This window comes from Lithobates pipiens, unplaced genomic scaffold, assembly GCF_037356315.1.
Source record: "Lithobates pipiens isolate NorthernLeopardFrog02 unplaced genomic scaffold, aLitPip1_a1.2 Scaffold_3, whole genome shotgun sequence".
In the NCBI taxonomy this organism is placed as follows: Eukaryota; Metazoa; Chordata; class Amphibia; order Anura; family Ranidae; genus Lithobates; species Lithobates pipiens.
In genome coordinates, this window is record NW_027507790.1 from 200,116,719 (window position 1) to 200,142,491 (window position 25,773).

At 42.6% G+C, this 25,773-nt stretch overlaps 1 protein-coding gene across 2 annotated transcripts in view; it reads right to left on the bottom strand.

The window, feature by feature from the left end:
- Nucleotides 1–893: 893 nt before the first annotated feature.
- RAB3C (RAB3C, member RAS oncogene family) overlaps nt 894–25,773 on the bottom strand; it is a 280,497-nt gene continuing 255,617 nt past the window's right edge. For both annotated transcript variants that reach the window (XM_077462690.1, XM_077462689.1), the window contains exons 4-5: nt 18,057–18,181; nt 894–12,212 (exon numbers count right to left, since the gene is read on the bottom strand). In XM_077462690.1, the coding sequence (XP_077318816.1) occupies nt 12,025–12,212; nt 18,057–18,181 (313 nt within the window). In that variant the 3' untranslated portion in view covers nt 894–12,024. The remainder of the gene's footprint in view (nt 12,213–18,056; nt 18,182–25,773) is intronic.

Genomic DNA, 25,773 nt, shown 5'->3' on the forward strand with positions numbered 1-25,773 from the left:
ACTCTGTATTCTAAAGGCTTTTTTTTTTTTATTTGAACTTGTGACCAGCAGCAGAGGACTAGAAGCTCCTCCTGCTTATGTTTCCTTGCAGACAGGCTGGGAAGGATCTGGGTCATGTGACAGCTGCATATCGATTAGGAAAAAGATACTTAGATGTTTGGTTTTTAAATTAAAATAATTACAGTACCATCATCCCCATACCGAATTAGAAGGGATAATGTAAATTAGTCAGTGTGTGTACCACTTTAAATTCAAACATTTTTTGACATACTTTACAATGACTATCATGGTATCATCGAATGTACTGACGCAAGCTGGTTAGCACAGTCCCTCGTGACATTTGTTTTTGGCAGAGATAAAAAAAATGACCCGAACACATTGAGTTATCTGCAAGATTTTACAACTGCAGCACAACAATTGTGTATTGAGTACCTAACTGCTGTCTGGATCTTTAGAAGCTGAGTGAGTCAGGCGTCTGACTAGCCATGACTTATAATGAACTTGGCTCAGGGTGCTCCTCCACCAGTAAGCAGACAAAATACAAAAGCAGAGTGATGTATTTGGTGTGAGTGATAACATAAAAACCTGAATCATGCAGGACTTGGTCACTTTTTCTGAAGAGGTTTGAGAAGGGTTGCATATTAAGAGATGTACAGTAGAAACTGCCACCTAAACTTTGGCGCATACTTCACGTGATGTAGACAGTAAATATTTTACAAGCACAAAGGCTTACTTGGTATAAATAATACATATTCACATACATGCATCTCTACAGACGCATAGCATTAGATTGGCATTGGATAAACAAGTTAGAGATGGCAGCTTCCAAATGCTGAATTTATAAAAATATATTATTTTGCTAAAACAGCCAAAGATGGAAATAAAGAAGAATGTAGATGAAAGTATGTTTAATTAGAGAACATGATTGTAATAAAAGGATAAATATACTGGATAATTTTGCAAACACAAACACTATACCTTCATACAGATCATACACCATTTTTTCAATGTGTATAACACAAATACATAGATATGTACCGTTAGTCGCATTCATTTACAGCAAAAATACAACAGCTTGTTTATTAAAATAGCTTGAGAGTTAACTTACAATTATATTTCCAGTGTGAGACACAATGGCCTTTAGTTAATAAGGCAAAGATCGATGTGTGATGTGCACTAACCCAAAGTAACCAATCAGAAATGTTGTTACATTAGCATGACAAAACAATACTGCTGAATGCTGATTGGCAGCTGTAGGTCAATCCATGCCATTGCGCTTTTGCTAAATAAAACTCTATTACTTACAATAAATTCATTAATTACTATGCACGTATTTAACCACAAAGACTCAACACAGCCATCAAATACACGTTCACACCAATAATATATACACCACAGAGGTCATCAAATATTGCACTTCATGGCCCAAGAACTCTCAGGTGAGAGTTGTTTTTTTTCGTAATAGAAAAATATAGATATGTATATTTGTATATTGAAAACATTAACTCATGCAACACTGAGCACACTTACGTTTTGCACTTACAAGACACAATGCACAACAATGCACAGGAGGGTCACAGTGGCACAGATTTACACAGCACAATGAAGTCTCAGATCTATGAGTGGCGGATAGCTAAGGTCTTGTGTTGTGTTTTGTCTTCACCTGCATCTGTTCTCCATTCTGATTCTGGAGAATTGAGGACATTACTAGAGAGCAATATTGTGTCTCTCAGCTGGTGCTCAGCAGAAATTGTGCAATCATCCCAACATCGGGACTGGAATGAAGTAGGTTATTAGATCTTTATTAGATCCCCCCAGGCAAACAATGCAGAAAATAGCATGATTGTAACATGTAGCTAGCTTACCATGGCTTTCCCAAGTTTTATAAAAAATTGAAAGATGGGGCAGGATTTCTATGTTCCATATGTAAGCCATGGTATTTATCAAAATCATGCTCGGTTTCCTGTTGTATTCTTCCATCATGTATCCAGGGCAGTAAAAGGCATTTATTTTGGCCACTCAGTACAGGAGAACCATTAATAAGCATGAGATTGAAACAGAGCTCATACCTCCCCTCCCCCCCAACCACTGATGCACCAGAGGTAACGTTTAATTTATACACATTACTTTCCAGACCAGGGATACTGGCGCTGAGCTGCTGCAGATAGTGATGCCCTATTCTTAAGTCTCACTTACACTAACCCTCCCTGGAACCCCAACACCTGCCCTCACTGTAACTCCAACTTAAAGCAGGCTTTCAGCCTCCCAATGGCAATCCCACCTTTCCACCCCTCCTCTCTTCCTCTGCAGGAATAGTTTTTTTTTTTCCCTTTGTTTACACCTTTTTTTTTAAATAAAGCCCGCCCTGCCTCCTCATGCATGTCACTCACCTTAGGCGAATGATGCGTACATTGCCCGCTGTGCCTCCTTTGATATAAATAACACACATCCCAGGAGGCATAGCCTTTCATTCAAGAAAAAGAGGAGGGGGCAGGCCTATTGGCACGTCATTGAGAGGCCTGCCTGCTGAGCCTGGAAGAGCCAGGGGGCCTCTTGATGATGTCAGAGAGAACATGGCGGTACGAGACGGAGCTGTGGCTGGGCATGAGAGGATCACAGCAGGACAAGGCTGGATCCACTGGGTAGGTGAGTATCTGAACTGTAAAGATACCACCTTCAGGTAAGCGGGGCAACAAAAAAAAATGGGGGAGGTCGGCCGGAGCTCCTCTTTAACCACTTACCTTTACACTCATTTACCCTGGAATGTTGACTTTAACCTTCCCTGTAACTCTAAGCCCTTGTACACACGGTCGGACATTCCGACGGAAAATGTCCAATCGGACCGTGTTGTCGGATAATCCGACCTTGTGTGGGCTCCATTGGACTGTTTCCGTCGGAATATCCGACCAAGTTTTAGAGCTGGGATTATAAAATTTTCCGACAACATGATCCGATCGGACTTTGTCCGATCGTTTGTAGAGAATTCCGTTCGGACAAAGTGCCACGCATGCTCAGATCAAATTCCTAGACCAAAGCTATTGGCTACTAGCCTGAACGTAGTTCCGTCGTAACGAAATAACGGCATCACATTATGAACGATCAGATTTTCCAACAACTTTGTCCGACCAGGTGTATGCAACACCAGTTTCGGACAAAATCCGTCAGACAAAATCCAAAGGATTTTGTTGTCTGAATGTCCGACCGCGTGTACAAGGGCTAACACTAACCTTCATACTCACCTTCCCTTTAACCCTCACTGTAATCCAAACACCATCCCTTCTTACACAAAGCCTCACACTAACCCTTACTGTAACCCTAACACTATCCCTCATACTAAGGGCTTGTTCACACTAGCACACTAGGCGTACTGCAAACCGAATACAACTCCAGTGTGCTGGTGTGGGGTTCAAGGGGTTAAAGCAGGCAGCAAGGAGGTGATACAACATCTCCCTATTGCCTGTCAAATGCTGTCTGGAGATCAATCTGAATGTAGATTGCTCTTCAGAGATCAAAGCTTGTGTGATTGAGTCCTTACCCTTCCTGTAGCCCTACCCCTTCATATAACCCCAACACAAACATTCACATTAACCTTCACACTAACCCTACCTGTAACCCAAAGGGCTCATTCACATTGTCAATACCGTTTGTTTATGCAGCATTTATTTGTCATTTTTAAAGCTTCATAACTGTCCGTCAACACCTGCCATGAATATTACAACGGCACCACATAGTATTGTTCACAGAGGAGCAGCAGTGTTGTGTTATGTCATGCCATGTTAAAAATTAAGCAATGTGTCTCTCTCACGAGGCATCACCATTTATCAGCCGTCTCCATTGATTTCAATGGTAAAGCTCTATAACCACACTTCAACAGCGCCTAGAGCATTTATGATGTCTTAGTGAAGCATTTACGAAGTGTTATCTGGGCATTGGGGGAGAGGTAGTGGAAGTTCTTGTATCCCAGAATGCACTGGGAAAAAAACTGAGAATTGGGACAGAGCAGCTCCAGCCACTTTCTGGTTATACAGAGCAGCTGTGTGGTAACACCATTTGTTCTGTGTGCAGGCAAAAGCATAAACCAGCCAGCAATATTGACAGTGCTAGGTAGGAGCAGAGGCATTGAGCATTACTGCCAGTGGCAAAGCTTTTTGTGTCAGCAAAGTTGAGCTGGACCAAGCCAAGTGTCAAAGATAGCAACATATACAAATCCATCTTGTGGAGAATTCACACAAATTCCTGCTATCACATCACAATCTAACCACACCTTAAAGCTCCATCCAAAAGGGGAAATGTTGCTTGTTTTCTCCCCCCCCCCCCTCCACTGCAACATTTGGCACCTTTTGGGGGAGCGGGTACCTGGTTTTGACATGTACCCACTCACGGGTGACTTCACAGTGGCAAAGTCACCTGGAAGTTCAGCACCCCTCCTCCGTCCCCCACTGCCAGGCCACTCACAAAGCACAGCGCGCTTCGCGTATGCTCAGTAGAGGCTTCACTGCTGGTTTCCCTTACAAGAAATGGTGGTGGCAGCACCCAAAAGCCGATTAAAAAATCATCTGGGGTGAAGACACCGCTGAATTCCAAGACAGGTAAGTTTCCCAATATTAAAAGTCAGCAGCTATAGTATTTGTAGCTGCTGACTTTTCATTTTTTTCTGAAGGAGCCTGGAGCTCCTCTTTAAAGTAGATCATTCCCACTATTAAAGCAATGGTTCCATGGGAATTTATCAAGCATTCTTGAAGCATTTTTAACTCTACATAAATGTAACAGAACACATCATAAATGCCATAGGAGCGCTAATGAGCATTGCTTTGTTCTTCATAATCAACACACGTGTGAATAAGCCCTAACACTAACCCTCATTAGTCCTAACACTAACACCCCCCCGCCATTTTTAACGCAATTAATGAATGACCTTTTTTTTAAAAAAGATAAGACTTTCAATTTCAGAAATATGAACATGATTTTTTAAATATATATCATTTTTATATTCTGATAGAGTAGACTCTGACAATGACACTTGAATATTTTCCAGTCAATATTAATAATTTTCTTTCTTAGATCATTTTAGATCATTTGAAAAAAAGTTACAAACCCTACAATAGATATACATTCTTCTTTAACTGTACTTATATTATTCTCTTATTTAGATCAGGTATCTTAATATTCAATTGTATCTATAGCTAAAACTTGTTCTTTTAGCTTGAGGAAGGATTAGAAGTCCTGTCAGGTTTTACTGATGGCGGAGGCTCTGTTGGAGAGATTCCTTCGCTCCAGCAAAGCAAAGGTTATGCTGAGCACAGGAAGTGGGGGGTAAATCTCTCCGCCTGCAACACAGACATAAAAATGAAAAACTGTATCAAATACTTACCGTAATTTTCCATTCCACACCAATCAGTGGCAGCATACATGTGATATAACTCTGCCCCTCTATCCACCCACAAGACCTGATTCAATCTGTAAAAGGAAAGCTAGAGCAACCCTCCCCATTCTATGTAAAAATAACAAAATCAAAAAAAGGAAGGGTATGTACGCTGCCATGGAATATGGTCAGGGAAGGAAAATTATGGTAAGTATTTGATACAATTTTTTGTTCTGGAATGCCAGAACCTCTGCCAGCTTTGTATTGTCAATTTTCCTGACAATACAAAGCTGTAAAACCCAACAAGTAACCTTTTTCCAATTTATTCAATATTAGAAAAAAAGTTTTTGGTATAGATACACTAGTATATAACTAACATCTCAAGCAGCACAAAGCATTTCCTGTATTACGGCAACATTTAACACTTACATACACATATACTGACAATGAACTTTATAGAATAAGGTACAAAATAACATATATGCGTGTGTATATATATACCGTATATATATATATATACATATATATATATATATATATATATATATATATATATATATATATATATACCGTATACATCTGACTAATCAGAAATAGGATATTCCACCAATATATTTTGGGGACAGTAGTTCAGTAGTTCAGTTGTACGGTGGTCTTATTGAAGCTGTATATGACTGGTTATATGCATAACAGAAATTTTAAATATAGAGGGCTGGAAAGTGAACTTACAAATGGTAAATTCAATAATAGGAGACTTTTGCCTATGGTTCCGACGACTGCAGTTTGGCTTACAGAAACATCCCATCTCTATTTACTTTTATGGGCCTAACAGGTAAGTCTAGGTCTATTATTAAGTGTTTTCTTTCTCTAATTTTTCATTAAATTCTATGTGGTTTGTTACACACGAGATCACTTAAATGCATTTTATTTGTATAGCACTAACGTGAGAACTTCCAATGTGTTATTTGTCTTGTGATTAAAGTAGCAGACATATACAGGACTGCTATTAGGTCAGTAAAGGATTTCCTCCTGTAGGGGGGCAGGTCATAAATCTGTCAGGTTGGGGTCAGTAGTTTTCTGCACTTTTCAAGCAAAGAAAGTGCTTCTGCTAAAGTTGGCCATACAGTAGCAATTCCTGATAAATGAGCTGACATTTTGCTCCATGGGCGGTCCTGTCAGCACCACTCCACCCAAAATCAAAGGAGTCGGGCAGAAAATTTGCCAGCTGAACAGTGCCTGCATCCAAGCAGATATAGACATGCACTGTTCAATTATTACAATAATCATAGCAAGAGATTCGTTCTTCCACACTGTTTAGCATGTATTGAGGAAACAGTGAGAGTTTTTCTGTTCATCCTACAGTCTGTGTATGACCAGCTTAAGACAGAGAGAAGTTCTATGACAGTTAAAAATTGAATTTAGTCTCAGAATGACAAATTATTATGTAGTCTGAATTTTATTTCAGCAGAAAGAGATTCAAGTGACCCCTAAACCCATTAAGCATTACCACCTCATTGTCTGTAGTCTATCTACCTAAAGTGTGGTGATAAGAACTTTTAGATGAACATGCATGGTAGCAAAGCAAATATTGAATTTACAGAGCTCGTCATTTTTTTTTTTTATATATACAAACAAAATAAGCTATTCATTGGCCAGTATAATCACATATGGCAATAAGTAAGGGGTTTTGGTTTATCAGATGGCTCCATTAGTCACATGACCATTAATTAGGGTAGTAATGGGCTGGATGGCCAGTAATCTTGAAGCTTTTCTCAACCAGAGGTATGTGTTCATTGAAAGCATGGCAGACATTTCCAAGGGTTGCTTCTGCTGCAGAAATAACCTTAAGATGGACATACACATCTCGAATTTTGGTAGATTTCTGCTGCAAAATTTGGGCCATGGCTGGCCCTGCAAGCCTTTGTTGGGCTAGGTGGAAAACTATCCGCCAAACAAAAAAAATCGATCAGATGTAATCACTGTTTGGCAGCATCATTATATAATGGGCTACCTGAATACAATAGCCAGCAGTGGATATTCTTTCATCCACATTGTCAGTATGAATGGGAGAACTGATTGATTCTCTTTTGTTCAGCTCATGGGCCAGTTCGGTTATTGCCCATCTTATATCTGTTCTTTCCTCCCCTGAACCCCAATATAAGTAGGCACCCAGCTATTTCCCCCTCTCTCCTCCATAGTGTGGTGGCTGAATCGTGTATGCAGGGCTTGTAAGCAGGTTGAATTTAACGCTGCTCCAGAGCTTAACATACATTCCTGATCTTTCTTGGTGGGTTTTTGTTGGGTCAACCCACTGGTCCTGTACTGTATAAAAATTGCACAGGTGTCCAATTCGGGGGTGTGCATAATTCAGGCCATTATGCCATTACTGCAGTCCGTCCAAATAGCCTACAGCTGATGGTGAAGCATCTATGGTTAAAGAGCCTTTTACAGAGTATGGGACCACTGAGAACTGAAGCTCTGCCATAATAGACTCTATCCTGTGCAGGTATGCTTGGGCAGTTACCAAGCCTGAGTTAGGGATTACGAATGTTAGAAAAAGACTGTGCACTTTGTTATGTATGCAGCGAATACTTAGTCCTTGCCTGGTCTGAAGTTACTAAAGAGGTGTAATGCAAGTAACCAGCACACAGTTCACAGTCGGGACAGCCAAACACACTGGAGTATGAAGACAGCAGTACAAGGGTTAATACAGTGTGAAGACACAAGTGGTTACAAATTTTTCACAACCAGCCTGTCACAAGTGTGTACATGTGACAGGTGGGATAGCCTCTTGCAGGAGGAGTTGTTGTCAGCACTCTCTCCATGAGCGATCCATCTCCCATAGCAATGGGAGTAGATCAGCACTGCAGAGGTCCTCAGTCTGTGCACAGGTATGGAAGAGGAAGAGTAAGTGCGCACATGGAGCCTGCACTAGGAGCAGGGCGGGCCCTATTATGTTACCGAGAATGAGGTACTGGAGACAGGTGGAGAGGGCATTGGCTCAGCATGTTCCTCCTAATTGCATCACTAACAGTGGTGGTATACGTTAACACTGAGGGAGCGACTTAGAGTTCGGTCGTCTGTTTAAATTAGGTAGCCCATGTGTATGGTAGTGACCCTGTTCAAGCTTCCCAGTGTAGCACCAGAAGAACCCACCTCGGGGTGGTCCTCCTAGTGATCCACACTTGGAGCCAACGAGGAGGGAAACATGGAAGAAGTGTCAACTGTTCACCCCCCTACCCCCTACAGGCTGCTCAACCTTTGAAGTCTGTAGATAGCTTTAGTCATGGACATTGACCAAAAGTTTAAATTTATTATTATATGAATAAACAAAGGAGAAAAAGAGGTGTAAGGGCCGGTTCACACAGCAGGCGAAGCGAGGCGACTCCGACTTGCCTCGCCGCGACCTGCCGCGGCCTCAGCGGCGACTTGCAAATGACTTCTGTATAGAAGTCAATGCAAGTCGCCCCGAGGTCGCCCAAAAGTAGTACAGGAACCTTTTTTCTGAGTCGGAGCGACTCGAGTCGCTCCTCTCAGAACGGTTCCATTGTACAGAATGGGGGCGACTTGCGAGAGCGAGGCGAGGCGAGTCGTGTCGCCTCGCATCGCCCGCTGTGTGAACCGGCTCTAAGAGAAAAAAAGTTTAAACATAAACAAGTGAGTCGGGTTCAGTAAGGGTAAGTGAAAAAAGCCTAAAATGCTAGTATCAGCATTATGTGAAACACTTATTTATTAACTATAAATAGGTTTAAGAGGGATTTCAATTAATGTATTGGTAATATAGAAATCACTTTTATTAACATTATACCTTGACTTTATGACAGCTTAGCTTGTGTGTTTTATTTGCACATTAACGGTTCACAATAATGCTAGCATATGTAATTGAATGCAGTCTATGTTTGACCTACTGTTTGAGGCACATTGCTCTAGAATAGTTCTTCAGCATACATTTAAGTAATTTCACCAATTATATTATTATTTCGTTTTACAGTGCATGCCATATCCACATTGATGCAGCCGCTTGTAGGATGATCTAGTATTTTATCGTCTGAAAGCTTTAGTTGACCTCACATGAGAAAAAATGTGTTCTGGATCAGTATTTCACAGAATTCAGCCTATTATTGCTAAAGAGGGTAGTAGATTATGTCATCATGATAATGCTAATGCCGCGTACACACGACCAGACTTTTCAACATCAAAAGTCTGACGGAATGATTCCGGCAGACTATTCGATCGTGTGTGGGCTGCAGCGGACTTTTGATTTGCAAAAGTCTGACAGACTTTGGAACTGGAACATGTTTCAAATTTTTCTGCCAGAAATCCGCCGGACCCAGTTCCTACCGAGAAATCCGCTCGTGTGTGTGCTAGTCCGACGGACAAAAACCGATGCGAGGGCAGCTATTGGCTACTGGCTATGAACTTCCTTATTCTAGTCCGGTCGTACGTCATCACATTCAAATCCGTCGGACTTTGGTGTGATTGTGTGTGGCCAAATCTGTTCATTCGGAAAGTCCGTCAGAACTCTGTCAGAACTCCGTCAGAACTCCGTTGAAAGTCTGCCGGACTTAAGTGCTGTCGTGTGTACGCGGCATTAGTCCTATTGATTGTATTGGCTAAGAGACACTACCTCAAAATAAAACCAAAAAACATAGCTGCATTTCACGATACAGCATATTTACAGCATACCATACTGTATTGTAAATATGACCGTATTTACCTATACTTACTTTTTTTAATCATAGCTTCACCCTTTTTCATTATCAAGAGCCATTTTAGCAGATTTTATTATAAAATTCTGTAAATTCTTATTTTTGTGATTGATAAGTCTCTTGATCATTATATCTAGGCACCCATACCCTGTGGCAGATGATGCTTTATTAGACAGATCATATGTTCCTTTATCTTGATTTACCTCTGCTATACCCATATAGCCATGAGCCAGAGAGGACAAAATGAATATTTTTACATAAAAACAGTTACATAAACAGCAAAATGTGAATAAATGTTTTCTCTCTCAAGTCTCTAAGTACGCACTTCTCAAAAATGAGCAAACAGATTTCCAACAAGACTAGTTGACCTTTTGTTGAGTTATCTTATTCTGATAAGAGTTTGTCCCACACATACACAGGTTAATTTACTAAAACTGAAGAGTGCAAAATCTGGTGCAGCTGTTCATTGTAGCCAATCAGTTTCTAACTTCAGCTTGTTCAATTAAGCTTTGACAAAAAAAAAGAAAAAAGAAAAAGGAAGCTGATTGGTTTCTATGCAGAGCTGCACCATATTTTGAACTCTTCAATTTTAGTAAGTCAACCCTACAATATCAAATTAATGTCCAATGTCTTTAATTGTCTAGATAATAAAGTTCACTTTCACCAAAGAGAACTTACAACCAGGCAAAAGGGTCCCATTTGATTTTTTGATGCTTAGGGTACTATGCCCCAAAAATAGTAGATGAGTACTCCACAAAAGGATCACCCAACACCTAGTAATGCTTAGTTTAAATCCAAAATGTCTAAAGCTTCGTATACACAATCAGATTTTCCGACAGGAAATGTGTGATGACAGGCTGTTGGTGGAAAATCCAACCATTTGTACAATGCTTAACTCTGTCTAAAAACACTATGGCTTTCCAGGAATACCGAGAGCAAACAAGTGTTTCTTGAAAGTTACAGTGAACCCTGCAATAGTTCAAAACTACTATGTAGTGTCAAATTAAATAAAGTCCTTGGCATAGATAAAGGAGTATTTTACAGTCAATTTAACTGTATTTTTGGTCTAATTAACTGAAAAGTAATTGGTTATTCTTTTATTATAATAATTTATTATGCAAATTAAAGGGATTGTGAAATGCTGAAACACAAAATGTACCTGGTTCTACCTTCAATATGATTCCAGTAATGACAATGCAGTATTTTTCAGTGTTGGAAAAATATAAGAAATCATTTTTTACTGGCTTTTCAAACAGTAAAATAGTGCATTACAGGTGAAGTCTAGGGGAAGCTGGGACAGAAAGAACAAAGTGGGTTTAATTCGATCCCATTCTATGTATGGAGAGCTGTGTAAACATTATAAACACATTCAAGACAGTAAAACGCATATTTCTGTAATAATGTTAACCCTTAGCAATCTATTGAGAACACTATCATACTTTCCCCACACCAACTTCTGAAATCACTCTATGACTACACACAAAAACTAATCAGTCATTCACTTAGAACAGAACGTTCTCGGAAAAGAGCAGATTTCACGTTATAGGAGGAGGAGGAGGAGTCAGGAACATACACATTATCAGAGCATACAAAGCCATTTTAACTTGCAAACAGCAGGAAACATTTATTGTAAGGTCTCAGCCTCCAGGCCACCATTCATCAGCTGACCATACAAAAAAGAGCAAATTCTTTTCTTTCCAGACAGATATATAGACAGAAGAAATTAAAAGCATATAGACTAGGGTCAGGCTGCCTGCCTCCTCCGGCCATTGTGGAGCTACAATTCCCAGCATGCCCTACCAGCCTCTGGCTGGTAGCACATGCTGGGTTTTGTAGCTTGGCAACATCTGAATACCAGAAGGATGCCCATGCCTGGTATAGACCTTTGTTTTTTTTTTTTTTTTTTAATACTTATTGGCAATAGAACACATTGAAGACACCTGCATGGAACTACTAACAGCCGCAGTTGGGCTGCTGTGGAGGCGGCTTGTCTGTCAGTCTTGTGCTCTGCTTGTTGGCTGTGGTGGCGGCATCCGTTTCTACGTTCTCTGACATTTTGTCACAGATGATATCCACCAGCCGCTCAAACGTCTGCTTGACATTGACATTATCTTTGGCGCTGGTTTCAAAAAATTCAAAACCTGAAAGAAAAAAAATATGCATTGAGGATAAATGTGAGGGAAGAGAGAAAAAGCGGACAAAGCAAGAGAGAGAAGTGAAAAAAAGGAGAAGAATTGGTGAGTACATGGATTGCAAACTGGCTACAAGGCGAGTTCAGAAGGTAGTGATCAATAGGGAGTACTCGGAACGGTCAGGGGTAGAAAGTGGGGTCCCCCAGGGCTCTGTCCTGGGACCAATCCTATTTAATTAGTTCATAAACGACCTGGAGGATGGAGTAAAAGTTCAATCTCTGTATTTTCGGACGATGCTAAGCTAAGCAGGGCAACACATTTTCCTGCAGGATGTGGAAACCTTGCAAGTAGAGCTGAACAAATTAATGGGGTGGGCAAATGAGGTTTAATGTGGAAAAATCTAAAATAATGCATTTGGGTGGCAAAAATATGCATGCAATCTACTTACTGGGAGGAGAACCTCTGGGGGAATCTAGGCTGGAAAAGGACGCGGAGGTCCTAGTAGATGATAAGCTCAGCAACGGCATGCAATGCTAAGCTGCTGCTAACAAAGCAAGCAGAATATTGGCATACATTAAAAAGTGGATTAACTCAAGAGATAAAATGATAATTCTCCCACTCTACAAGACTTTGGTCCGGCCTCACCTGGAGTATGCTGTCCAGTTTTGGGCACCAATCCTCAGGAAGGATGTACTGGAAATAAAGCGAGTACAGAGAAGGAAAACAAAACGAATAAAGGGACTGGAGGACATTAGTTATGAAGAAAGGTTATGAGCACTGAACTTATTCTCTCTGGAGAAGAGACGCTTGAGAGGGGATATTATTTCAATTTAGAAATACCATACTGGTGACCCCACAATAGGGATAAAACGTTTCCGTGGAAGGGAGTTTAATAAGACACGTGGCCACTCATTAAAATTAGAAGAAAAGAGGTTTCACCTTAAACCTCGTAGAGGGTTCTTTTTTTTTTTTCTGTAAAAGCGGCAAGGATGTGGAATTCTCTTCCACAGGCGGTGGTTTCAGCGGGGAGCATTGATAGTTTCAAAAAACTATTAGATAAGCACCTGAACGACCACAACATACAGGAATATATGCAATGTAATACTGACATATAATCATACACATAGGTTGGACTTGATGGTCTTTTTTCAACCTCACCTACTATGTAACTATGTATGAAAACAAAAATAAAATGAAGAAATGGGAAATGAAGGGAAATCTATAATTTTAGAGTTGCCACCAAAACAAAAAAGGTAAGGGGGGATTTTTCCATATGGGACACAGTAAGGACTGTCTAAAGCTGTGTACGCACTATACTCGGGTAGTTCCTGGGAAATATATTAATATTCACTACCTGGGTGGCCCTGTTAGCTACATTCTGACCAACAAGGGAGTGGACTCGGAGGTTTGTGGTCACATAATTACTTGTACAAAAACACTAAACAAGTAATTTGTGATAAAGGTCCATATGAAATAGGGTGGGAAATATTTATAAGTTAGTTTAGTACTTTAACAATCATACACGCTATATATATATATATATATATATATATATATATATACACACATAATACAGTATCTCACAAAAGTGAGTACACCCCTCACATTTTTGTAAATATTTTATTATATCTTTTCATGTGACAACACTAAAGAAATTACATGATGTTACAATGTAAAGTAGTGAGTGTACAGCTTGTATAACAATGTAAATTTGCTGTCCCGACAAAATAATTTAACACACAGCCATTAATGTCTATACCACAGGCAACAAAAGTGAGTACACCTCTTAGTGAAAATGTCCAAATTGGTCCCAACTAGCCATTTTCACTCCCGGTGTCATGTGACTTGTTAGTGTTACAAGGTTGCAGGTGTGAATGGGGAGCAGGTGTGTTAAATTTGGTGTTATTGCTTTCACTTTCTCATACTGGTCACTGGAAGTTCAACATGGCACCTCATGCTAAAGAACTATCTGATGATGTGAAAAAAAGAATTGTTGCTCTACATAAAGATGGCCTAGGCTATAAGAAGATTGCCAAGACCCTGAAATTGAGCTGCAGCATGGTGGCCAAGACCATACAGCAATTTAACAGGATAGGTTCCACTCAGAACAGTCCTTGTCATGTCATTTAGCATCATATCCAGAGGTTGTCTTTGGGAAATAGATGTATGAGTGCTGCCAGCATTACTGCAGAGGTTGAAGGGGTGGGGGTCAGCCAGTCAGTGTTCAGACCATATGCCGCACACTGCATTAAATTGGTCTGCATGGCTGTCATCCATGAAGGAAGTCTCTTCTAAAGATGATGCACAAGAAAGCCTGCAAACAGTTTGCTGAAGACAGGCAGACTAAGGACATGGATTACTGGAACCATTTGATGAGACCAAGATAAACTTATTTGGTTCAGATGGTGTCAAGCGTGTGTGGCAGCAACCAGGTGAGGAGTACAAAGACAAATGTGTCTTGCCTAAAGTCAAGCATGATGATGGGAGTGTCATGGTCTGGGGCTGCATGAGTGCTGTCAGCAATGGGGAGCTACAGTATATTGAGGGAACCATGAATAGAAACATGTACTGTGACCTACTGAAGCAGAGCATGATCTCCTCCCTTCGGAGACTGCTTCACAGGGCAGTATTCCAACATAATAACGACCCCAAACACACCTCCAAGATGACCACTGCCTTTCTAAAGAAGCTTAGGGTAAAGGTGATGGACTGGCCAAGCATGTCTCCAGACCTAAACCCTATTGAGCCTATGTGGGGCATCCTCAAATGGAAGGTGCAGGAGCGCAAGGTCTCTAACATCCACCAGCAATGTGATGTCGTTATGGAGGCGTGGAAGAGGACTCCAGTGCCAACCTGAGATATGCCCCAGTAGATGACCCATTGAGTCGAAACGCGTCGGGCTAGCTTGTCTTGTGCTTTTCACATTGCTTTTTTATGCATTGAGACCTCTTTTTATTGTCACATTCTGAGGTGAATAAATCTTTTAAGTTTGACCTGCACTATCGGAGTCTTTCCGTTTTTTTTTCTGAATCTCTTTTCCTCATACACTGAATTCTACCGATGATACTGTGAGTCTCCAGTCCTGATGTCCTTGATCCGCACGGGGGTTGTCATCATCCTTAAACATCTGGTTTCGGTCCTGGAGTTCACCTTACCTTAGCGCAGGAGGTTGAGCGAGTGTATGGCATGCCGCTGTAGGGTGGATGTGTCCAACACGGATTTGGTAAGAGTACCTCATTATTTTCTTACTGTAACACCATCTGTGAAGTCTACTTCTGGCAAGTCTGTTCGAGTGTCAGCGTTTGACTACATAGAGACTCCTATAGATATCCATTAAACATTTGGCACTTTATGGGACACTTTATTCTATCTTGGGAGAAGTTGCACACTGATGCAATTACCCCTCTTATTCATTTATTATATTTATTTAGTTTTTGTTGCAATGTTTATTATTGCTTTTTATACACTTGTGAGTTTTGTCATGTATATGCTCTTACTTTAATTCATACAAGACTTTAGCGTCACAATTTTTTGTTTGTATATGATTTAGGACTTTGTTCATTTGTTTGTAGGCAGCTTTTTGGTCTATACTATTTTGAGGTATAGTGCAGTCTTTTTTCTTTATATATATAAAACACTACTACCCAGTGGTGTATTTAGGTTTTGTGGTGCCCTAGGCCTGACTAAACTTGTGCACCTCCTAATTTAATTATGACCCACCCCTTCCTGTCAAGGCCACACCCTTTCCTGTTTAAGACCCGCCTTGTCATCTGTAAACCCCACCCCTTCCTATTCGGGCTCCACCTCTTCCAGTCTGTGCGTACCAAGTGCCTACTTATATATTTTATTTTGTATACCATTTCAAATGTCGTATCTATTATTTTCAGTGCCCATCAGTACAGTGCCATCAGTGCAGCCTTATCAGTGCCCACCAGTGCAGTCCCATCAGTACAGCTTATCAGTGCCCATCAGTACAGTGCCATCAGTGCAGCCTTATCAATGCAGACTTATCAGTGCAGCTTTTCAGTGCCCATCAATACAGTCAAATCAGTACAGCCTTATAAGTGCAGCTTATTAGTGACCATCAACAAATTCCCATCGATGCAGCTTATCGAACAGAAAAAAAGTGGCCAAGAGGTATAAGAATCGTACCTGGCTGTGCGGGTGGTTCCCCTCATCCTCCTCCCTCCAATCATAAACACACAGAGCCCGGGCAGGAGCCGAGAGGAAGTTGCGATAGATGCCACGGAGGAGGGTAGGCGGAGCCTCCGTCAGTTGCTTTAAGTGCGGCCAGTCACCGGCCACTTATGGGGCACCAATCCCTGCCCTCCCTCCCCAGTCAAGTCACCACCAGAAAACGGTGTCGCTACAGGCTACATTAAGCCACCCACCGCCCAGCTGGGGGCTGTAGCTGGGGACAGTTTGTATGCGGGAGCCAGCACTCCAGTGGGGGGGTCTTTTTTTGTGCAGGGATACCACCCCCTTGAAAATTGCCGCCGTAGGCCTAGGCCTTGGCCAAGATACAGAACTGACTGTGCCCCCAACCACTACCTGCTTCGGCAGCCCCGTCCAAAACTGTTTTCAGCTCACTTCTGCACCTCATCCAAAACTCACTTCTGTATCCCCTGCCACAACTGACCTTTGCACCCACCATACACAACTTACTACTACACCCCAATCCACAACTCACCTGCACCCCCTGTCCATAACACACATCTGCACTCCCCCTTCTGCAGCTCACCTCTTCAACCCCTGTCCGTAACTCACCTCTTCACCCCCTATTCTTCTGTAAATCACATCTGCACCCCCTGTCTGCAATCCACCTATGCATGCCCCCCTTTCATGACCGCAGCTCACTTCATCACACTTCCCCCCCTTTCACCTTTGCACCCCAGGCCACAACTCACCTTTGCACCTTTTTCAACAGCTTATCTCTGCAACCCCCCCAACAGCTAAGCTTTACATCTCTTTAACTTAGCTCCCTAATGCTGCACCCTATTTCTGACCTCTGTATCGCCTCAGCTTTGCCTAAGCCCCCCCCCCCCCCCACTCCCTTCTTTCTGGCTTTACCCACACAGTGTATAGCACTTGCGGCTGCACTCTTTCCACTTGCGAGTGGCAGCCGTGGGATCATCAGGCACGGGGGTCACCATCTGAACACCTCTAACTCAGCATGTAATGCCCCACCTCCTGCCCATGAACACACAGCGCTGGGCAACTGTCTCTCCATTGTTTTGGTGCAGCAGCTGGGAAATTCTGCGGAAGCCAGAGGGAGAGATTTGCTCCGGGCTGTCACTTTTAAGCACAGAACTGAAGCTTCTGTGTTTACTAGTTACAGTAGACAGCAGTGAGCACACCAGTAATGAGCCTAGATGTCACGGGAGAGGGTAGGCAGAGCCTCTGTCAGCTGCTTAGAGTGCGGCCAGTCACCGGGCATTTATGGGTGCACCCTACCCGTCCAAGTCACCACCAGAAAATGCCGCCGCTACAGGCTACAGTAAGCTGCTGGGGGCTGTTGCTAGGGACAGTTTATGTGCGGGGGCCAGGACTTGGGAGGGGGGTCCTTTTTTTGTGTGGGGATGCCACCCCCCCCACAAAGTGCCACCCTAGGCCTGGGTCTTGTTGGCCTAGGCCAAGAAACAGCACTGCTACTACCCCCAGGTCATGCAAAATAAACCCTTAGTGACCTAGGAGGTGTTTACTCTGAGTGCCCCAGTTTACTTGCTTTGGTTAAAAGCTCCTGGGCACATTCTTCTATCAAGCAGTCCATAGTAGGGTAGGACCAAAGGCTATTTTTCTCTTCAAAATGGGAACAGTTGCAAAGTATGCAATGGCAAGCATTCCAGAACTCACCCAATTGTTCTGCCAGATGTTTGCCTCTATCTGCAGAAATCACTCGTTCATCCTCCATGTCACATTTGTTACCAACCAATATTACTTGGGCATTGTCCCATGAATATGTTTTGATTTGCGTTGACCTGAAATAAGAAGTAGCATGTTAAGGATTGTTGAAAAGCATTCAAAGTCTGCTGAGACATTGTTTTGCATAGAGAACTTGGATACACAATGTGATAGCCAGATGTTTGTGGAGAAAAATGGCAGCAATGCTATGATCTCACCAGTCCCATTTCCATGCTTTTCAGCTCTGGATAATGCACTTTGTACAAAAAAATCAATGTTGAGATATATGCTTTATATAGTATATACCAGTATAGAAAAATTATATTTTTGCTCTGACCTTTATTTTCTACCTTTAGTCAAATCAATAAGATTTTAAAAAGAAAACAATACATATACACATATATACTATATTATTATTATATAATGTTATTTATTTTATTTTTTTCAAATAATTTTTTATTGAGTTTTAACAAGTTAACAGCAAAACAATGACAAGCAAGTCAATACAGAAATGAAAACTTTCTTAGGATACAAACATCACCGTGAACTTGAACAAGCAAACCTAATGCAGGAGTGATACAAGCAGGTGAGTGAAGAAAAGGGGCATAACAATGTCTAAGATTATAAAATATTGTAAAGGCATTTGTGAGAAAGACATGTAATGAGAAGCAGCCTAAGGCATATAGAGAAGGGAGCGGGTAGAAAATGGCCATAGTATATTAAAGTGACTGAGGTCTGTTAGGAGGCCAGGGACACTCATACTGTAATAAAACGTTTAGCGGGTGGGTCGGGATGTGTTTAGCCTGTTTAGAAGTTATATGTGAAATCACCGTCTTAAGGTCTACCAAACCGCCATTCACCCCTTTTGGGATCTTGCTGTGAATGGGGGGGGGGGGCTGCGTTGCGTAATGCCGTAGCGTGTGCTGAGACGGTACATTGTGACTCATTCATGGGTCCTGAGGGGAGGTGAAGTTTAAAGATGTGGGGGGGGGGGGGGAGTGTGGAATCCAGTGGCTATTAGGGTTTGTCCACATACCCATCACTAAGAAGGGGTAACTGGGTATATGGTGTGTAGGGTCAACTTAGGACTTCCCTGGGCATTGCTTGTTGAGAGTTCAGCGGGTATTGGAATGGGGAGCAATGGGAATAATGTTATTTATAATAAAGGTGTTCTATCGGGTTGAGGTCAGGACAGTCAAATGCCTCCACCCCAAACTCGCTCATCCATGTCTCTATGGACCTTGTTTGTGCACTGGTCATGTGCATAGTCATGGTGGAACAGAAAGGGGCCATCCTATACTGTCCCCACAAAATTTGGAGCATGAAATTGTCCAAAATGTCTTGGTATGCTGATGCCTTAAAGTAGTTTAACCACTACAATACAGGGCACTTTCGCCCCCTTCCTTCCCAGCCCAATTTTCAGCTTTCATCGCTCTCGCACTTTCAATGACAATTGCGCGGTCATGCTACACTGTACCCAAATGAAATTTTTATCATTTTGTTCACACAAATAAAGCTTTATTTTGGTGGTATTTATTCACGACTCTGTTTTTATTTTTTGCGATATAAGCGCAAAAAAAGCGGAAATTTGGAAAAAAAACAATATTTTCTTTTTTCTATTTTAAAATAAATCCAATAAAATCAAATCTTGTCATAAATTTAAGCCAAAATGTATTCTGCTACATGTTTTGGTAAAAAAAATTCCGTTAAGTGTATAGTAATTGGTTTGTGTGATCACAGACATATGTACGCAAATGATCATGTATATATGTGTGCAGGTGATCACGTACATTTGTGTGCAGATAATCATTGCCACATGTGATTTTAGTGGGACATATGTGGGGGACATGTGTTTTTTTATTTGGGGACATGTCTTTTTATTATTTGGGGACATGTGTATTGTGGTGACATGTGTGTTTACACTGTAGGTTTATACTAGACTGGTGATCAGTTAGTAAAAAGCTGTAAAAACAGCTCATACTCACTGATCACCAGCCGGCTGCAGCGATCTGCTCTCCTCTCCTCAGCGACGACTTCCGTGTGAGGAGAGGAGAGCCGATTGCCTAGCAACCGGCTGTTTGTTTACATCACACAATCACGGCCGTCATGTGATCAGGAGGGCCAATCACAGAGCCCTCCTGCCGATCCGAGATGCGCCATGTCCGGGTGACACAAGCACATCGGGATCGCGCCCGCTGCGCAGGCACGCGTGCGCGCGATCCTCCTCCTTCTGAAGGACGTTCCTGAACGTCCTCTCAGAAGTAGAGAGCTCCCACCCGGCCGTATATGTACATTGGCTGGGTGGGAAGTGGTTAAAGGCAGAAGGCTTTTTTATAAAATAATCTTCTGTGTATAGCAACCCCCCCCCCCAGCTCCCCTAATACTTACCTGAGCCCCATCTCTATCCAGCAGTGTGCACAAATGCCTCCGCCATCTGGGTCATCCCTCCTGATTGGCTGAAACCCAGCAGCAGGGCCATTGGCTCCAGCTGCTGTCAATCAAAGTCAGTTAGCCAATCAGGAGTGAGATGGGGGCAAGTCTGAACCACGGCTGAATGGACACATGGAGTTCTGGCTTGGCATGGGTGCCTCCATAGCAAGCTGCTTGCTGTGGGGGCACTCGACAGGAGGGAGGGGCCAGGAGCACTGAATAGGCACCCGAGAAGAGGCAGATCCAGGTTGCTCTGTGCAAAATGATTTTACAGAGCAGGTAAGTATAACATGTTTGTTATTTTTAAAGAAAAAAAGATGAGACTTTAGTATCACTTTAAGAGTTCCATTCATTGGAACTAAGGGGCCAAGCCCAACCCCTGAAAAACAATACTACACCATAATCCCCCTCTCCACCAAATGATTTGGATCAGTGCACAAAGCAAGGTCATAAAGACATGGATGAGTGAGTTTGGGGTGAACTTGACTGGCCTACACCTGTCCTGACCTCAACCTGATAGAACACTTTTGGAAAGAATTAGAGGGGAGACTGGGAGCCAGGCCTTCCGGTCCACATCAGTGCCTGACCTCACAAATGTGCTTCTGGAAGAATGGTAAAAATATTCCCATATACACACTCCTAAACCTTGTGTATAGCCTTCCCAGAAGAGTTGAAACTGGTATAGTTGTAAAGAGTGGTCCAACTCAGTATTGAACCCTACAGATGAAGACTGGGATGCCATTAAAGTTAATGTGTGTGTAAAGACAGGAATTCCAATAATTTTGGTAATACAGTGTATATAGTAAAAGAAAATGATTTATAGTAAATTTTATTTTAGTTGACTATAGAAGATTTTTTGACCATTATTGTCTTGTGGGTCACAGGAAAGCACTTTATTGTGCACTTCTGTGATCCAATGTAGCAAGGTCTTTTACCTCTTTTGGTCTAATGAGAACCTCCAAGGCCAAAGAAAGCTGACATCCTTCAATATGTAGTGGGTTGTGAGGCATAGTGGGTGCAAAGATGGTGAAAGTCATTGGGCGCCAGGCACTTTTTGGATGTAAAAGAAGATTTATTTATTTTGACAGTCCTTTTTTATATATTTTGGGGGAAAGAGGGTTAGGACCAGGGCACCCTTAGATGGTTGCAAACTCAATTGGCAGACTCCAAGACTGCAATAGGAGAACAGCTGTACAGGGAAAGCCCCAGCAAGGTGACACTTCTGCACATGCAGGATTGCTGTCTCTAATGCCGTGTACACACGACCGAATTCTCCGGCAGAAATGGTCCGACGGTCTTCCCGAAGGGGTTCCGACTGAATGGACTTGCCCACACATGAACGGACCAAAGTCCGTTAGTTTTGAACATGATGACGTACGAAGGGACTAGAAAAGGAAGCTCAATAGCCAGTATAAAGAAAAAAGTGGGCAAGTGGGACTTTAAATTAGGATGATTTGGGATTTCCTTTTTTAATTCACTTTCACTTTTTTTTTTTTCACTTTTACACACATTTAGCTTTTTCCTATTTTCTAATAATTTTTGCATATCTCATTATCCCCTATGTGTTTATTATACACATTTTTCAGTAATTAGCTATATCCATTTAACACATTCAATCCAACACTCAATTAAAAAAAAAATTTTTTGTGACACATCACATTTCTCCCCTTTTTTTTTATTTTTCACAGATTTGGGCAATACATATACATTCAGAACCTAGTGGACTAGTGTCGAGGGCGTCTGGGTCGGTCGGCTTCTGTTCCCCCGGCCAGCCCTCTGACATTGTTGGGGGGATGCTCGGAACCCTGCCTCAAACCCGGATGAGACAGTTATATCTCAGATCATAACAGATCCCATTGCTAGAAGTTTTGCCCAATTTTTGGGCTATATTGTAAGTAATTTTTTCAATCAAGTGGATTAATTTGATACTTTCTCTATTTAACTGCGGTTCCACATAAATTAATACTTGTCATATTAATTTGCCTTTTTCGTTAAAACATGCATTCTACCCATGATGACTGGCAAGAAGCCAAGAAATGCGTCGGGTTCTCAAACGAAGGATGCCCAATTAAGTTTATTTTAATCCCTGATATCAACTTTGTTCTATTGAGATTGTACTCATTCATGTGATTTTATTATTTTGATTGGTAATTTATGCATTTCTGATATGAACTGCATCCATGTATGTCCATTGATTTGTTTGTATTCCAGATTCTCTGAAGATTATTACTATGAATATATTAATTGTATATGTGTATTTATATTACTGTATTACTATTGTATACATTCAGATCATGGACCACCTCTAGAGGTTATTGACTACAAATTAAATCTAAATAATTTTATCTACTCACGTGTATTCATTATTTTTTTATTTTCAATTGACATGCTTCATTTAAAGTCCGACTTGCCCACTTTTTTCTTTATACAATTTACCCGGGATGGAAGCATGCCATTGCTACTTAGTATTGCCACAGGTCACTTCTCTCAAATTCAATAGCCAGTAGCCAATAGCTGCCCTTGCGTCGTATTTGGCCCGTCGGACCAGCATACAGATGAACGGTTTTCCAGATAGAAGTTGATTCCCTCGGACAGATTTGAAACATGTTCTATTTCTAGGTCCATTGGAATTTTTGAGGAAAAAAGTCTGATGAAGCCCACACACGATCGTGATATCCGACGGAATGATTCCGTCTGACCTTTTCTGCCGGAAAGTCCGGTTGTGTGTATGTGGCATTATGGTAACAGTCCTTCAACAGTTTATAACTCAAAGGCCGCGTACACACGGGCGGACTGTTCGCCCAACTTTGTCCGCTGAACAGTGTTTGGGCGGACAGTCCGCTCGTGTGTGGGCTTTCAGCGGACAGTTTCAGCGGACAGTTGGACGGACAAGGTTTTTCGGAAATTCCGAAAAACTGTCCGCTGAAACCTTGTTTGAGCGAACAGTCCGCCCGTGTGTAGGCTTGTTCGTCAAACAAAGTTGCGCGCATGCTCAGAAAGGATTTTCACGCCGAAAGCTATAATGCAGTGTATAGGACGTCGTATTTTTCGTCCCGTCGTACGTGCCGTTCACGTCATCGCGCACGGTTTCAGCAAACTGTTCGTTCGTCGTGTGTGGGCATGTCCGTCCATGCTAAGTTTGAGCGGACTGTTTGCCGAAACTGTTGGACGGACAAAGTTGGGCGAACAGTCCGCGCGTGTGTACGCGGCCAAACTTATCAGTTCTTTCAGCTTCACTACAACTGCTCCTTGAATTTCTTCAATACTGAGCTCCTGGTCTCTCACTAGACCCACTAATTAACTGACTATGAATCCCTTGAGTGCCTCCAAGTTTTGTGGTATCCCCTCAAGCGTCACCCCCCACTTCTCTGCTGGGTCCCTAGCTTGGCACTCCAGATACTCCATAAGCTTCACCCTTGCTTACTGGCTTGGTCCCTGGCTTGACACATAAGGCTGCTCTGCAAGCGTCTCCTCCACTGGTTGGGTCCCTTGATCACCGCCTGAAGTTTCCCGATTCTCCACCATGCCCTTTGGTGAGAATATGATTCTGGTACTTGCTTCAATTACTCTCTGTGATCCCTGGTATCATGGTGACAGCTTCCCTTCTACCTCCGACCACTGACAAGTTCCTCGGCTGGCAGAACCATCACTTTTGGTTGGACCTGCGCTGCCCTCTTACTTCCAGATAGGCCCTTACACCGCCTGGCAGCCAGATGCCCCCCCCCCCCCCCCCCCGGAAAGGCCCAATCTCCTGCCTAGCAGCCCAGGGAAGACGACACACGCAGTCCAGGTGGCACAGAACACAGATCATCTGACCTCACCCAAATATATACGCTCTCCCAGCAGGCCAAGGGATTAAAGACAACCCCTGCCCATTGTCCTGGACACCCACATACCCATAACCTGGCCATGTGTTGCCCTTCTCGTATTTAGTACCACCAAGTACCCAGCCACCTAGTGGTAGAAGAGAAAAGTGCCACAAGGCCAAGCTTAAGGAGAAATCAATAGAGCCCTATCAATCGACCAAGATAACTACTCTTGGCAAGTAAATTTGTGAGGAGCTCCCTGACTAAACTCCAGGGTGCTACACCAGAATCAGCTGACACACAGGGGCTTATGTCACAGAGCTACTTCCGGCTCTGGAAGGATCTCAACAATAATGTCAGGATCCATCCATATGCCTGATCAGTAGCTGACTCAGCCTCTCAGCACATGGCTGAGACCCCTACCCAGCCGCTCCCACCCCTCTCCAGCCTAACGCTCGAGTGAGCATCAGAGAGGCAGAGCAGGGAGTGGTGACTGACCAGGAACTCAGTGATCAGCAATCATGGGATCGCTCAGTTCTCTGGCTTTGAACTGGTGGGCGACAACTTCAGCATCAGACCACTGCTGCAGCATGGAGTTGAGTATGTATGTTTGTTTTTCTATATTCCTACACTTCTCCTTTAACCCAGTGCTGTCTTTACACACACATCACAATACCCTCCACCCCACCAATTTGGTTACCTTTGCAGCACAGGCTGAATGACCACAGTTGCAGGCAGGACTTTTCAAGCATGTCCCTTTATCTCCCCAGTGGGCAGCATTCAGTATAGGTGATGGTGGATATGACCTCAGGGGGTATGATATACATATCAACGCTGCCTCTATTTACATGAATATCTGCTGGTCAGCGACCATTGACATATGAATGCCGTCCCTATTTACCCATAATTGCCGGTTATTTACATGCAAACACAGGGTCTGTAGGGGAGTCATCTGTACACAATAATAGGGCAGAGCTGGGCAACTTTAGTAGCAGCACTTCATACTGAGATATCAGGTTACAGTGCTGGACTAAAATGTCAAGGGACAGGGAAATTTAAACCGGGATAGTTGGCAAGTATGAGGTAGCTGCTTTGGGCCCCACAACAATGGCAGGGCCCAGAACACATGCCCCTTTTTGCCTTGCCTTAAAGATGGCCCTGCTTTAACCACTTGCTTACTTGGCACTTACACCCTTTTCCTACAAGGCCAATTTTCAGCTTTCAGTGCTGTCACACTTTAAATGACAATTGCGCTGATGGGCAGCACTGATGAGCAGCATTGGGAGCACTGATTATCTGTGCGCATGTTCCCTCTCAGGATTGCCGGTTACTGGCACTCCTCTCCTCGCATTGTGACCGGCAATTCTGTTTACACTGTTAATAGCTGTGATTGAACATGGTTGATCACTTGATGAAGGGCCACTGTGATTGGC